Here is a 12,977-nt window from a genome sequence, read left to right as displayed (position 1 = left end):
TGAGAAGGTTCTTCTAGATCCCAACAATTTTAATAACCTCCGCCCCATCTCTAAACTTCCCTTCATTTCCAAAATTCTTGAAAAAATAGTTGCCTAGTTCGTAACATTAATTGTCTCTGCCCCTTTCTCACTTCCCATTCCACCTCTATCCTTGTTCATAGTCTGGTCTGGTCTGCGGCGCCCGGGGAGCAGTTGGGGGTTTGGTGCCTTGCTCAAGGGCACCTCAGTCGTGGTATTGAGGGTGGAGAAAGCACTGTTCATGAACTCCCCCCACACCTACAACTCCTGCCGGCCCGAGACTCGAACTCACAACCCTTGGATTGTGAGTCCGACTCTCTAAACAATATAACAAGACCACAACAAACCAAAACCATTTAAAAATGTAATCTTTTAAAATAAACTTTACCTGAAAGTAAAAAAGAACTTATTCCAGCTAGTTGCCAAGGCAAAATGTTTAATTTATTTTAATATGATGTACTAAAATAACTAAAACTGAATTGAAGATTAATAAAAACTGTAGCTATAGACGTATGAAAAAAATATCTAATAAAAAGGCCCAAAACACAACAAAATGACTAAAACTTAAACTAAAATGAAATTAGAAAATATATTAAATAACCATTTAAGCAAGAAAAATATCTAAATAAAAACTAGCAGCACGCGCGTTTACTGTTACCAAGTCCGCGGTTTTCCCGGCCACGGGTTGTTTTGTAATGTCTGCAGGTTTAAGCGAACGTTATATTTAGCCCCTGCAATGCACATTTTATCAGGGGTACCCCGCCAAAAAATTTGTTTATACCCCTTAGAAGACAATTTTTAACCAGGCACCCCCTCGAAATGCAATAGGGCGGGTTTTGATGTGCAACCTGGCAACCCTGCGGCTCCGTCATTCCTGTTTCCCGCCAAATCATGGACTATCTCAGGTAAAGTTTTCAACTGTACTGTACTTCTTAGCATAATGAGTAAATTACTATGTGATAAGAGAGTAAATGTCGAAATTCTCTTTAATGTTTGATAAGTAATAGTTTTTTGGCTTCTCGGCACTGACAGAAACCAGCCGTTAAATGACAGACCGAGTGTGTGATTGTGACTCCCCGACAGCTCATAATGAGCTCACAGACCTGTTTGTTGTTCAGAAAGAGAGATTTTCCTCTCAATGACGCGCTGCGGGAGTTCCTGCAGCAGGGCGCGGCCCGCGCGTGACAGCTCGGGGACGCTCAGCGCGAGCTCGACTCTCTGCGGGTGCGCGCGCACACATCACATGTTAGGTTTAGCATAGGCCTCATAAACCATGGCTAATTTTCCTTGGGACAAAACATGACCCATGATAATGCACAAACATTATTATTATGCCATAATCATCACATGGTGTGTCATAATTTTGACTTTTCTGTCATAAGTAAAAAGTATAAAAGTTTTAATTCACCCTTCCACAGATGAAGGCTTTAAAAAGCTCTTAAATCAGAGCAGAAAGTCTTAAAATAAAAAGTCATGGCATTAAATGTTGCATTAAATATCTAGACATCCTTAAATGAAGAAGACACATTTACTGGAGATGCAAAATGAAGATGAAGAAACAAAGAAACTGAACAAAATAAAGTGAGTTTATGTTTAAAACAAGAACAAATATCTGTGAGGAATGAAAACTTCGATTTTTCTGACTCCATTGACAGATATTGGTTCTTGTTTTAATCATCAACACACTTCTATTTGATCAGTTTCTCATTAAACAAAAGCGATCTTAAGTTATTTTGCTTCTCCAGTAAATGTGTCATGATTTAAGAATCTTTACTTATTCGCACAAAAAAAAAAGACAAGACAGAAATATTGAGAAAGAGCAGCATTTTTTGCAGTGTGATTTTTTTTCTCCCATATTCTAATGTTTGATAGCAGAGATATTCAAGCCATTGTTTTTAAAGCAGTTATAAAGTAATGCAGATCTGATCTGATATTGACGCATTGTGTTCCATTCAATTTATTCCTTCAACTTCTTTACTTGCCCTTGAAAAAAAATGTATAGTTCACACAAAAATGAACATTGTCAACACTGAAGTTTGTCCAAACGTGTATCACAAAAGATTATTTTTTTGTTGTTGTTTGAAAAATATGAGTAACCAAACAATTGATGGTAGCCATTGACTTCCATAGTATGGAACAAACTCAAAAAACTATAGAAGTCAATGGCTACCAGCAACTCACTTTCAAAATCTCTTCTTTTGTGTTCAACGGAAGAAACACACTCGTACAGATATGTAAATGATGACAGAATTATCATTTTGGGTGAACTATCCAAGTCTTAGATTGAATATAATATCAATCATCATATACTGCTGCACTTATGATTAATATCGTACTTAAACACACTGACAGCTGTTTGGTATTAGAAGTTTCTGAAATGGTATGTTTAAATATGCAATGAGACATTAGTCTAATTAGATATGCACTAATTTGCATACATTTCCAGATCATAAACCTGATCATTGGATAAAGTCAGGTTTATAATTCTAGTTTGATTTTGACAATGAAGTTAAAGGTTTTTATGGAGGGGATTTTGAATTTTTATCGCTCCATAAATCAGAAAATACTATCAACAGACACTAAAACAAACATTTCACCATGTTTTTAGTGGATCCACATTGTATAAATCAGTGTGAATGAAATATGAACTAATCTTCAGCATATAGAGGGGAATAAAACTAACAGTTCTCCCAAAGCTTCACAGTCCTTTCTGGATCCACATTTCACTCGGGAAGATTAGAAATATAAAAATTAAAAAAAAATATTATAGATTCCCCTAGTATTCAAATGAAAATGCACATTTCTAGACTCATTCAGGAGATGTGTAATAGCGCCCCCTAGTGTTTAACAGTGAAAACACAGAAAATTCTGTGTTTGGGAGGGAAAGAGTTAACCGTGTATTTAGCATGTTTCCTTTCAACTAGTATGAAACAAGAGACATGTTATGGAAGCAAAATAGAGCTCAAAACCGAGGAGTGACGCATGAAAACGCACACCTGCAGTGTCTCACCTTAAGGTCGTTTTAAAGCATCTAAAGGTCAGCATTTTCTGCGTCTCAGGGGTCACGAGCCTGAATACAGCGAGTAACATGTTAACCAACCTACAGCTACTAGACTCCCTGTATCCATCTCTCCATGTGAAGAAACACAGCAGGACACCGGCTTTCATTTCCTCGTCATTTATTAAAGTCGATGTGCAACTGCATGACGTCACATTGTTTTGAAGGAAACATGCACATACTGTGAGGTCACAGGTCACAATCACTGACAGACTGACGTGTGACCAGAGCCATGGACCGTAAGGCAAATAACTTAACGAGAGCGGAACTCGTTCTCGAGCTCACAGAAAATCACAGTCCTTCACACGGAGTTCAAGGGTTCAGAGGTCAAAGGTCACGCTCGTCCTCTCGGCGGTGCTCGTTTGGTCTTATTCACATGTCGACGACAAAGTGCTCCTTATGTGTTCAATACAGCTAGAGGAACAAGACTAAAAGCCAACTAATAAAGGAGACATGGTAAAAACACAAGCTGAGTGTGGGCGAATACTGTCGGGATTGTCTGAGAAGCAGCGTCTGTGCCGTGTTGATTGTGGAGTCCGTTCACAGTATCGTCACGAGAGGTAGTCAGGCGGTGGGCCCGGGGCCCGGGGCCCCTGCGGTGGGCGATCCGGTCTGGACCTGCGCCTGGAACTGCGTCAGCTGCTCTGGACTGGACAGGTTCTTCAGCAGCGTGTTCTCCTGCTCCAGCTGAGAGTTCCTCTCCATCAGCTCCTTGATCTGCTCCTTCAGCACCTCCACCTCCTCACGCACCGCGTACATCAGGTGACTCTTCACCAGGTCCTGCACAAACACAACCAGACGCCACAGTCACTGCAGGCACACGTTTGCTCAACAAGGCTGCGTTCATTTGATCAGAAATACAGTAAAAATTGTGAAATATTATTACGGTTTAAAATACCAGTTTTCTATGAATCTAAAACAGCTGTTTTCTGTGTAAATCTCTGTTAAAGTGTAATTTATTTCTGTGATGTGCAGCTGTATTTTCAGCATCATTACTCCAGTCTTCAGTGTCACATGATCAGAAATAAGAAAAAAATAAAAATATCACAAAATTACCAAACACACAAAAACATAAAAAAATTATTTATAATAACAATTTTAAAAACAAACAAAAAAAAAATCAAGTCAAGTCAAGTCACCTTTATTTATATAGCGCTTTAAACAAAAAAGATTGCGTCAAAGCAACTGAACAACATTAATTAGGAAAACAGTGTGTCAATAATACAAAATGACAGTTAAAGGCGGTTCATCATTGAATTCAGTAATGTCATCATGCAGCTCAGTTCAGTTTAAATAGTATCTGTGCAATAATTTGCAATTAAGTCAACGATATCGCTGTAGATGAAGTGTCCCCAACTAAGCAAGCCAGAGGCGACAGCGGCAAGGAACCAAAACTCCATCAGTGACAGAATAAGAAACATTTCTGAATATTACCAATGTTGCAAATTCAAGTAACAGAGTGATGAACTCCAGTGTTTCACCAGTGTATTCAATCAACAAACAGATTAACTAAATCCATTGTTTCTGGCAGGAAACGCTACAAAATCATTCTCACGTCGCTGTTATTTTACTATCATTAATACACTATTATATTTTCTATATTTTCCAGCTTCACTTTAGGTTTAGTTAAAGTTTAAATCAGTCTTTTATTAGATTAGTATTATTTCAGAATATTGGTACACTCTTATATTTTTTGTTAATATTTATAATTCTTACTTTATTTTTATATTTTTTGCTTAAATTTTAGTGACTGTTTTATTAATTATGCTGTGTGTTTGTCTTATTTTCAAAAACGTCTATATAATTTGCATTCATTTGTTTTAGTTTATTTAGCTTTAGTTATTTTAAACTAATTGCAAATGTTGCCTTGGCAACTATGTTTTTTATATTTCAGTTAACGTTTATTTTGTTTCAAGTAATGGTTATATTTGTATGACTTTTATTTTTAGTTATCAATAATGTCACGACTTATGTTTTCAGTCATTTGTGATGATTGGATAAGGGGTTATTTCCACTCACACTCAAGGAGCAGTTTCGAACTAGAAACAATCTTTAGGTCGTAAAGGAACAGAACGTTCTTCCTCCAGAGGGTGGAGCTGACGGATTATTCAGGGCATCCCCTCAGCGGTTGCCTAGCAACAAGCACAGGCTCCAAATAGAGACAGAGCCGCATTTCAGCAAAAACCCTCGTCACCATCATTACCAATCACATCCACAGCACCTTTCTCCCAAACAATAACCCGATTACCTCACAGTGAGCGGCTGTGAAGGAGAACTTACCCTGCTTAATAAACCACAGCCTGGCTGTTCTGCGTTTTCATATTCTGTAAATCCATGACTGAATTATTAATGACAGTAAAAATAATCTCTCCATTGATGTGTGGTTTGTTAGGAGGACAATATTTGTCTGAGATACAACTATTTGAAAATCTGGAATCTGAGGGAGCAAAAAAATCTAAATATTGAGAAAATCATCTTTAAAGTTGTTCAAATGAAGTTCTTAGCAATGCATATTACTAATCAAAAATTAAGTTTTGATATATTTACAGTAGGAAATTTACTAAATATCTTCATGGAACATGATCTTTACTTAATATCCTAATGATTTTTGGCATAAAAGAGAAATGGATAATTTGCTACGAATATACCTGTGCTACTCATGACTGCGTTTGTGCTCCAGGGTCACATTTAATCATCGTCATGAGGAGCAGCTCAGACTCACCATGGCTTGCTCGATCTTGTTGTCTATGGCCACAACACTGGCTCCAGAGGAACTGTGGGAAAAACGAAAAACACCTGGTCAGTTCATTCGTTCGGATGATGTTTCATAAGATCTGCATAAACCGAATAATGCAACGCTTCTGAGAAGATGATGCAGACAACTGAAAGCGAAAGGATCCTTTAGATGGACATCACATTTGTGTAATTACACAACCACATTCACAGCAGCATCGCCATCTCATCATCATCATCATCAAAATCTCTCTCCAATGAAGGGAATATTCACCTGTTATCTAGACTCTCCGCACCCAGAACCGACGACAGAAACGAGATGGAAAAACTGCGGAGCTGACAAACACTGACACGGTAACACGGAGAATTCATTCTGTTCCGCCCATCCAGCGCTCAGAATCACACAAACACATGCAGAAGCATCACATTCTCAATCCTGTGTGTGATTTCTCCCGAGGATTCCCACACAAAGGCACTCGGAATGAGATTTACAGTGCGGGAGATCCACAGCCGCTGCCTCATTAGCATAGTAAAAGAGGGCAGAGTGCACAGCGGCACGCCATTGGCTGAGAGCGTGGGGTATTTGACTAATCTATGCCAAGCCCCGCCCCTGCCCCCTACGGCTGCTCTCAAACAGAACCGACAACGGAGCTTTGCTTATTTCCCTGCTTGCTTGTTTATCAAAATATGAACACATTCCAAATGAAATTCACTGTTAAAAAAAAAAGAACTTATAATACTATTTATTTACATTATTTTTTATGCATTTCAGGTTGTGCTGCTAAAAGAATAAAGTAACTTCTTTTTTTGTGCTGCAATAACCTGCCTTGTCAAATTTTACATAAAACTAAACTATAATAATAATAATAATAATAATAACAACAACAACTTCACAGGAAGCATTGTGCAACAGAACACCACACCCAATAACTCGAACATATTCATATTATAAAGAAAGAGGCCACAGACTATACAAAAATGATAAAAGACAGAAGAATCATGAAGCAACAAATGATGTGTTAATGTAAGCGGTGAAACCTGAACCACAGACTCCATTCTAGATCACATTTACATTTATTCATTTAGCAGAATTCAAGGACTACAAGTCTATATATTTATTTTTATTTTTTTAATGTGATACAAATAAAGAAACATTAATAAATTAACCAGTCACACACCTAAGGTACATCACACTCCCTGTCACTCAAACCCCTTAATGTCCAATATATATATATATACAGTACAGGTCAAAAGTTTGGAAACATTACTATTTTTAATGTTTTTGAAAGAAGTTTCTGCTGCTCATCAAGCCTGCATTTATTTGATCAAAAATACAGAGAAAAAATTAATATTGTGATATATTATTACAATTTAAAATAAATTGTTTTTAAATTTACCATACTTTAAATTATCATTTATATTTCTGTGATGCAAAGCTGAATTTTTTAGGATCATTATCACATGATCCTTTAGAAATCATTCTAATATGATGATTCATTATCAAAGTTGGAAACAGTTCTGCTGCTTAATATTTTTTCAGAACATGTGATACTTTTTTAGGATACTTTGATGAATAAAAAGAAAAAAAAGAAAAAAAAAGAAGCAATGTTTTTAAAATATAAATATTTTGTAATAACAATATACACTACTGGTCAGTAATTTGGGGTCAGTAATTTTTTTTTTCTTTCTTTTTTTTTTTAAATAAAATCAATACTTTTATTCAGCAAGGATGTGTTAAATTGATAAAAAGTGATAGTAAAGAAAATATATTATTAGATATATATTATTAGAATTTTTTTTTTTTTTTTTTGAATAAATGCAGTTCTTTTTAACCTTTTATTCATCAAATATATTAGACAGCAGAACTGTTTCCAACACTCATAATAAATCAGAATATTAGAATGATTTCTAAATGATCATGTGATAGACTGGATGTTACATGTGACACTGAAGGCTGGAGTAATGATGCTGAAAATTCAGCTTTGCGTCACAGGAATAAATTATTTTTTTTAAGTATATTCAAATAGAAAACTATTATTTTAAGTTGTAATAATATTTCACAATATCACTTTTTTTTCTGTATTTTTAATCAACTAAATGCAGGCTTGATGAGCAGAAGAAACTTCTTTCAAAAACATTAAAAAATAGTAATGTTTCCAAACTTTGGACCTGTACTGTATATGTATATATGTATGTATATGTATGTATGTATGTATGTAGTATGTATGTATGTATGTATGTATATATATATATAGATATATATATATATATATATATATATATATATATATATATATATATATATATATATATATATATTATATATATATACTATACACACACAGGATTTGACTTTCAGATACCTGTGTATCTGTGAAGCTTTATTTCATCAAAATTAAAACAAGTTACCCCCGCCCAAAAATGTTACAAATGTTTTACTTTACGTTATATGTTATGAATCTAGAATATATGAAAGTTTCACTTTTTGAACACGATATTCTAATTCTTTGAGATGCACCTGTGTATAAATCAATTAAATGAAACCTGTTTATAAACTAAATATGCAGGACACTCCTGTTTGTCAGGAAAAGAAGAAATCAATAAGGAAAGAAGGGAAAAAGAGGAAAAAAAAGGAAAGAAAAGGAAAGAAGAAAGAAAAGAGGGGAAATAAGACGAAGGGGGGGAAATCAATGAAATGAACTCACCACAACCACATTTGTCAGGAAAAGAAGAAATCAATGAAATGAACTCATGTCAAGTTCATTAAGTGCTTGTCCAAACAGACTCCGTACTTCAGGCTGTTCAGCACATTATTCTTTCCATACCCACTGAAAGATCTATGAGACTGTACTAATGCTTTACATAAACACGACTCCACTGAACACAGAGAAAAAGAACAAAAAAAACACAAAAATCACAACACAACAAAAAACCTCACATCCCCCTCCACAGAAAAACAAAACCACTCATCCAGAAACTAGAATAACTCCGTCATCTCATGAAGCATTTCAGAGGAAGAATCTGAAAGAGAAGATGCCACGGCAGATCTGTCCATCTCTCACACTCACACACACAAAAAAAAAAAAACCAGGACAAAAACAACACACAATCACATTAAAAACAAACCAAACCAGAGCGGAGATTCACTGACACTTACAGGACAAACACAGCACTGCATCAACTAAAGATAAAAAAAAACTACAGTCTGTCTCATAACAGAACTCACTACTAAAATCTAACACAAAAAATAACTCACCAAAATCCAATAAATAAACAGTTATGTTCCTAAGCTCAAGACAGTGGCTAATATCAGCTAAAACCAAGAGATTCATGCACAGAAAACCACAAAACCAGCAGAAATAGAGCGTGAGTAAATGATGACAGGATTTTCTGAACTATCCCTTTAATTCAGCAAGTGCCATAAAATAGTCATTTTGTGTAATTTAATTTTTTTATTCTAATACTGAGCCTTCACTTTTGTTAGTCAGATCAAACAGTGAGTCAGGAAAGATGTAAGATTGATTTGAAACCGTAATTTCAAAGTAAAAAAAAATACAATTGCTTTAAATTTCATAATAATTTAAAAAAAAATCAATGAATTACATATCATATTAAATTAACCATTTCACTTTCTTATAGATATCTAAAAAAGGCATCCATTAGAGACACAAGGACTGTTAAAAAGTAGACAGAATTAAAGAATTAAGAAACACACATTCTACATCACACTATATTATTATAGTATTTGTTTTTAATGTGTGGTAACAATTTATTTTAAGGAGTCATTGTTACACGTTACATATACATACTATAGACTTTGCACAAAATGATGCATAATTACATGCAATAACCCTAATCCTATAGTAAGTACATGCAGCTAATTAATAATAGTACTTCAATGTATAATTACACAGTAACAAAGACACCTTAAAATAAAGTGTAACCAAATGTGTGAATATATGTGGATGTTTCTTGCTCTCTTTGAATGCACTGTAAGTCACTTTGGATAAAAGCGTCTGCCAAATGCATAAATATAAATGTAATGTAAATGTTAAACACCTGAGAGATACAGATCTATCAGAGAAACAGAAAAATCAAGCAGAATTCATGATGTACTCTGTAACTTTAACCCTGTGGACGGTAAACGGTCAGCGGTGATCCAGAGCTGATAAAGATGCGCGCAGAAATCAATCCACATTCCCCGCACACATGAATATCTGATGCATCAACTGCATTAAAGCCCTGCGGGACGTGATGAGTGTAACGACACGCAGCCACCGCAGCATCAGCACCACACTCACAAGAGCATCTTCTGCTGAGTCACTGCAGGTGCGTCGCTATGGCAACCAGACGGCCGACCGCGGTCAATCTAACACACTACAGCTACTGACCACACTCCAGCAGACGGAGATCAGGCCAATCGCTGGGAAAAGTTTTAAAAGAGATGGAGAAAGAGGAGCGACATGAGTTCTCTGGAGACGAGCGGATATATTTAGAGGCACTAGACTGACCCGACATTGACCACAAACAGAACAGAACAGAACAGAACAGACTCATTCAAGGACAAACTCTTCATCAAACCACAGCACTGACTCGCAGCTGCAGCAGAATCACACTGAAGCTCACTAGAAAGATTATGCTATTAAAATGTGTCACTTCAGGAATCAGAGTCCTGCATTACAATAATTTGAGGTTTATTGACATGTTAATAACTTCACCATACAAAAATCTTATTGGTCCTAAAAACGGGAGCGCAACATATTAGAACTTTCTCTGATTTTGAGTTGAAACATGACCTGGACTTTATGAGATTCAAGCTTCAGTGACATCAGATGCATAAAAACATTTGTTGATTGGAAAGTAAAACAACATTAAACAACTTACACATATAATAAATATATATATATATTTTTACATTTAGTGATTTTGCAGACGCTTTTATCCAAAGCAACTTACACATATAATATGTATATATATATATATATATTTAAAATTAGTTTGAAGTTAAATAAAATAAAAATATTAATAAAATTATATACATATTTAAAATCATTTTTTTAAATACCTATATTTTTACACTAAAATAATTAAACATTTAAATACCTATATTTTTACACTAAAATAATTAAACATTTCTACAAGATATAAAGACTTATTAAAAAATTGTATATAAATAATAATAATAAAAAAAACTTCAAAATATTAATAAAAACTATAAAAGTATCTCTATCCTAAAAGAACTTTTAACACGACCACAGTCATCAGTGCCCCAAAAACACGTGGTTTCTGAGTGTGTCTCTCACCTGTCTTCATCTGCACCAGCTGAGACCGCAAACGCACTGACAGCGCCGTCCTGTCCGAGAGCAGCCGCAGCCGCAGCCGCAGACGGTCCAGCCCTGCCTCCTGCAGCCAGCGACAGCAGCGTGTGGTGCTGCAGCAGGAGCCGCTGTGCATCTTCCAGCTGCGAGGCCGTCACGTACGCGGGGCCCGCCAGGTGCAGCGGGGCCCTCAGCGGCTGCAGGTCGCTCTGAGCGGAGCTGGAGCTGCGGGATGAAGACAGCTGTGCTCCAGGTTGTTCCGGGTTGATGCCCATCTGCGGGGGCCTCGGAGACACGGGCCCCTGAATCCCGATGGCTCTGGGCGACCCTGCGATCGGATTCAGAAGAGGCTGGATGTTTGCCGCGATCTGAGCGTATTCCACCGGAGTGTAGCTGCTCTGGGGCTCTACACTGTAGGATCGAACCGGAGCGGATGAGCTCTCCGTCGGAGGAACCGGGTGAGCGCCCGCGTCTTGAGCGTAAACCTGCTGGACATCTCCTCCTCCTCCGCCGCCGCTGCTGCTGCTCAAGGTGCTCGCAGAGGAGCTGCCGCTCGTGGTCTCGTGTTCTGACTGAATCACGCTCTCCACTGCTCTGTGAGCGACGGACGCGGCGTCTCCGGGGGGCGCGTCTTTTTCGTGAAACTCCGTACAAGTCCAGCGTCCCTTCCGAAACGGCTCCGAGTTGGAGTCCAGCTTCACCACCCTGAAGCGCGACGCTGTGGCCGCAGGGTTTGCGGACGCAACCGGCATCGTAGCTCCAGCGGCGGAGTCCGTAGCGACAGAAACCGCGGATCCGCTGGCCTCCGCTTGCACGGAGCGTCCACTCGGGGCCGGAGCTTGCGGAACGGCGGGGATCGTTGAGGGAGTCGCAGAAGGAGTCGCAGAAGGAGCCACGGATCGTCCGGTCTTGTGATGATGATGATGGACGCCGTTGACCATGTACCCTTGGTGCATCACCGGCTCGTTAGGCGACGCGACTCCCGGTGTCTCGCCGCCGTGTAAACTGTTCAGCGTCTCCTCAGACGAGCTCCGCTCGGGGACCCCGGTGTCCGTGGCTCGGGAAACCGACACGTCCAGGATATCTGACGAGGACAGGTCCTCGGTGTGCGACTCGTCCATGTCGTCGTAGCTCTCGGTGTCGTCGGCGATGCTGTTGTTGGCGCTGGCGGAGGACACCTGCGCGGGCAGGACGCTGGTGATCTGGAAGCCGCTCTTCTTCTTCACCATCGGGATACCGAGGCTGTGCGGCCCGGGGGACGACGAACCGGCCGGCGGCGGATGCGCCATCACGGCGGTCGTCGGTAAACGGTGCGCTGGAGCTGATGGACACGCTACAGTCGGTGCAGTGACGTCGTTAGCAAACCGTTTATAGTCCCCATTTAAAGAGTTTGACGGCTGCTCCGAGAAATCTCAGCGCTGCTTGTGATCGGTGAGTGTTTATGATGAATAACGCAGGCTAGCGTCGGCTAGCTCCCGGTTAGCACGTTAACCGCGCCGCTCGGTTAACCGACAGCGAACTCAATCCATCAGCAGAATATCGTTAAGTTTATGTCCTGACAGAAATACGCGTTCGTGTCGGCGACACGCGTCAGTTACCGGCTGATAAATGAACATAAACAGTCCGTCGACATCACCTCAGAATTGGAGACGCTCCTCCGAACTCTTGATTTGAGTGAATTCGGACTCAGACGCTCCGAGTCGGCGGTTAAATCCGTTTCACGCCGCTTTCTGCTCTCGGGCCCGCGTGAGGAGGGAGAAATGGCTTCATTCGCGGCTTTGCTGTCTCATCACTGGCTTATCAACGCTAACAGAACGAAAAACCACGAACTAGCAACGGTGGTGACGCCA

At 38.9% G+C, this 12,977-nt stretch overlaps 1 protein-coding gene across 1 annotated transcript; it reads right to left on the bottom strand.

Annotated features, from left to right (window-relative positions):
- Nucleotides 1–3,180: 3,180 nt before the first annotated feature.
- Nucleotides 3,181–12,929, bottom strand: LOC109073809 (TSC22 domain family protein 1-like). Its single transcript, XM_042754100.1, has 3 exons — nucleotides 11,113–12,929; nucleotides 5,799–5,850; nucleotides 3,181–3,856 (listed from the first exon to the last, which is right to left on the bottom strand). The coding sequence occupies exons 1-3, from the start codon at nucleotides 12,414–12,416 to the stop codon at nucleotides 3,641–3,643; spliced, it is 1,572 nt and encodes a 523-aa protein (XP_042610034.1). The 5' UTR covers nucleotides 12,417–12,929; the 3' UTR covers nucleotides 3,181–3,640.
- Nucleotides 12,930–12,977: the final 48 nt, after the last annotated feature.

Source organism: Cyprinus carpio, unplaced genomic scaffold, assembly GCF_018340385.1.
Source record: "Cyprinus carpio isolate SPL01 unplaced genomic scaffold, ASM1834038v1 S000006459, whole genome shotgun sequence".
In the NCBI taxonomy this organism is placed as follows: domain Eukaryota; kingdom Metazoa; phylum Chordata; class Actinopteri; order Cypriniformes; family Cyprinidae; genus Cyprinus; species Cyprinus carpio.
Note: the sequence above shows the minus strand (reverse complement) of the source record. Positions and strands in the feature narration are given on the sequence as shown.

Coding starts and splice junctions, on each gene's coding strand:
- LOC109073809 (XM_042754100.1), bottom strand. CDS start 12,416: ATGGCGCATCCGCCGCCGGCCGGTTCGTCGTCCCCCGGGCCGCACAGC. Junction 5,851..11,112: donor GCTGGTGCAGATGAAGACAG/GTGAGAGACACA, acceptor TTTTTCCCACAG/TTCCTCTGGAGCCAGTGTTG. Junction 3,857..5,798: donor ACAAGATCGAGCAAGCCATG/GTGAGTCTGAGC, acceptor GTGTTTGTGCAG/GACCTGGTGAAGAGTCACCT.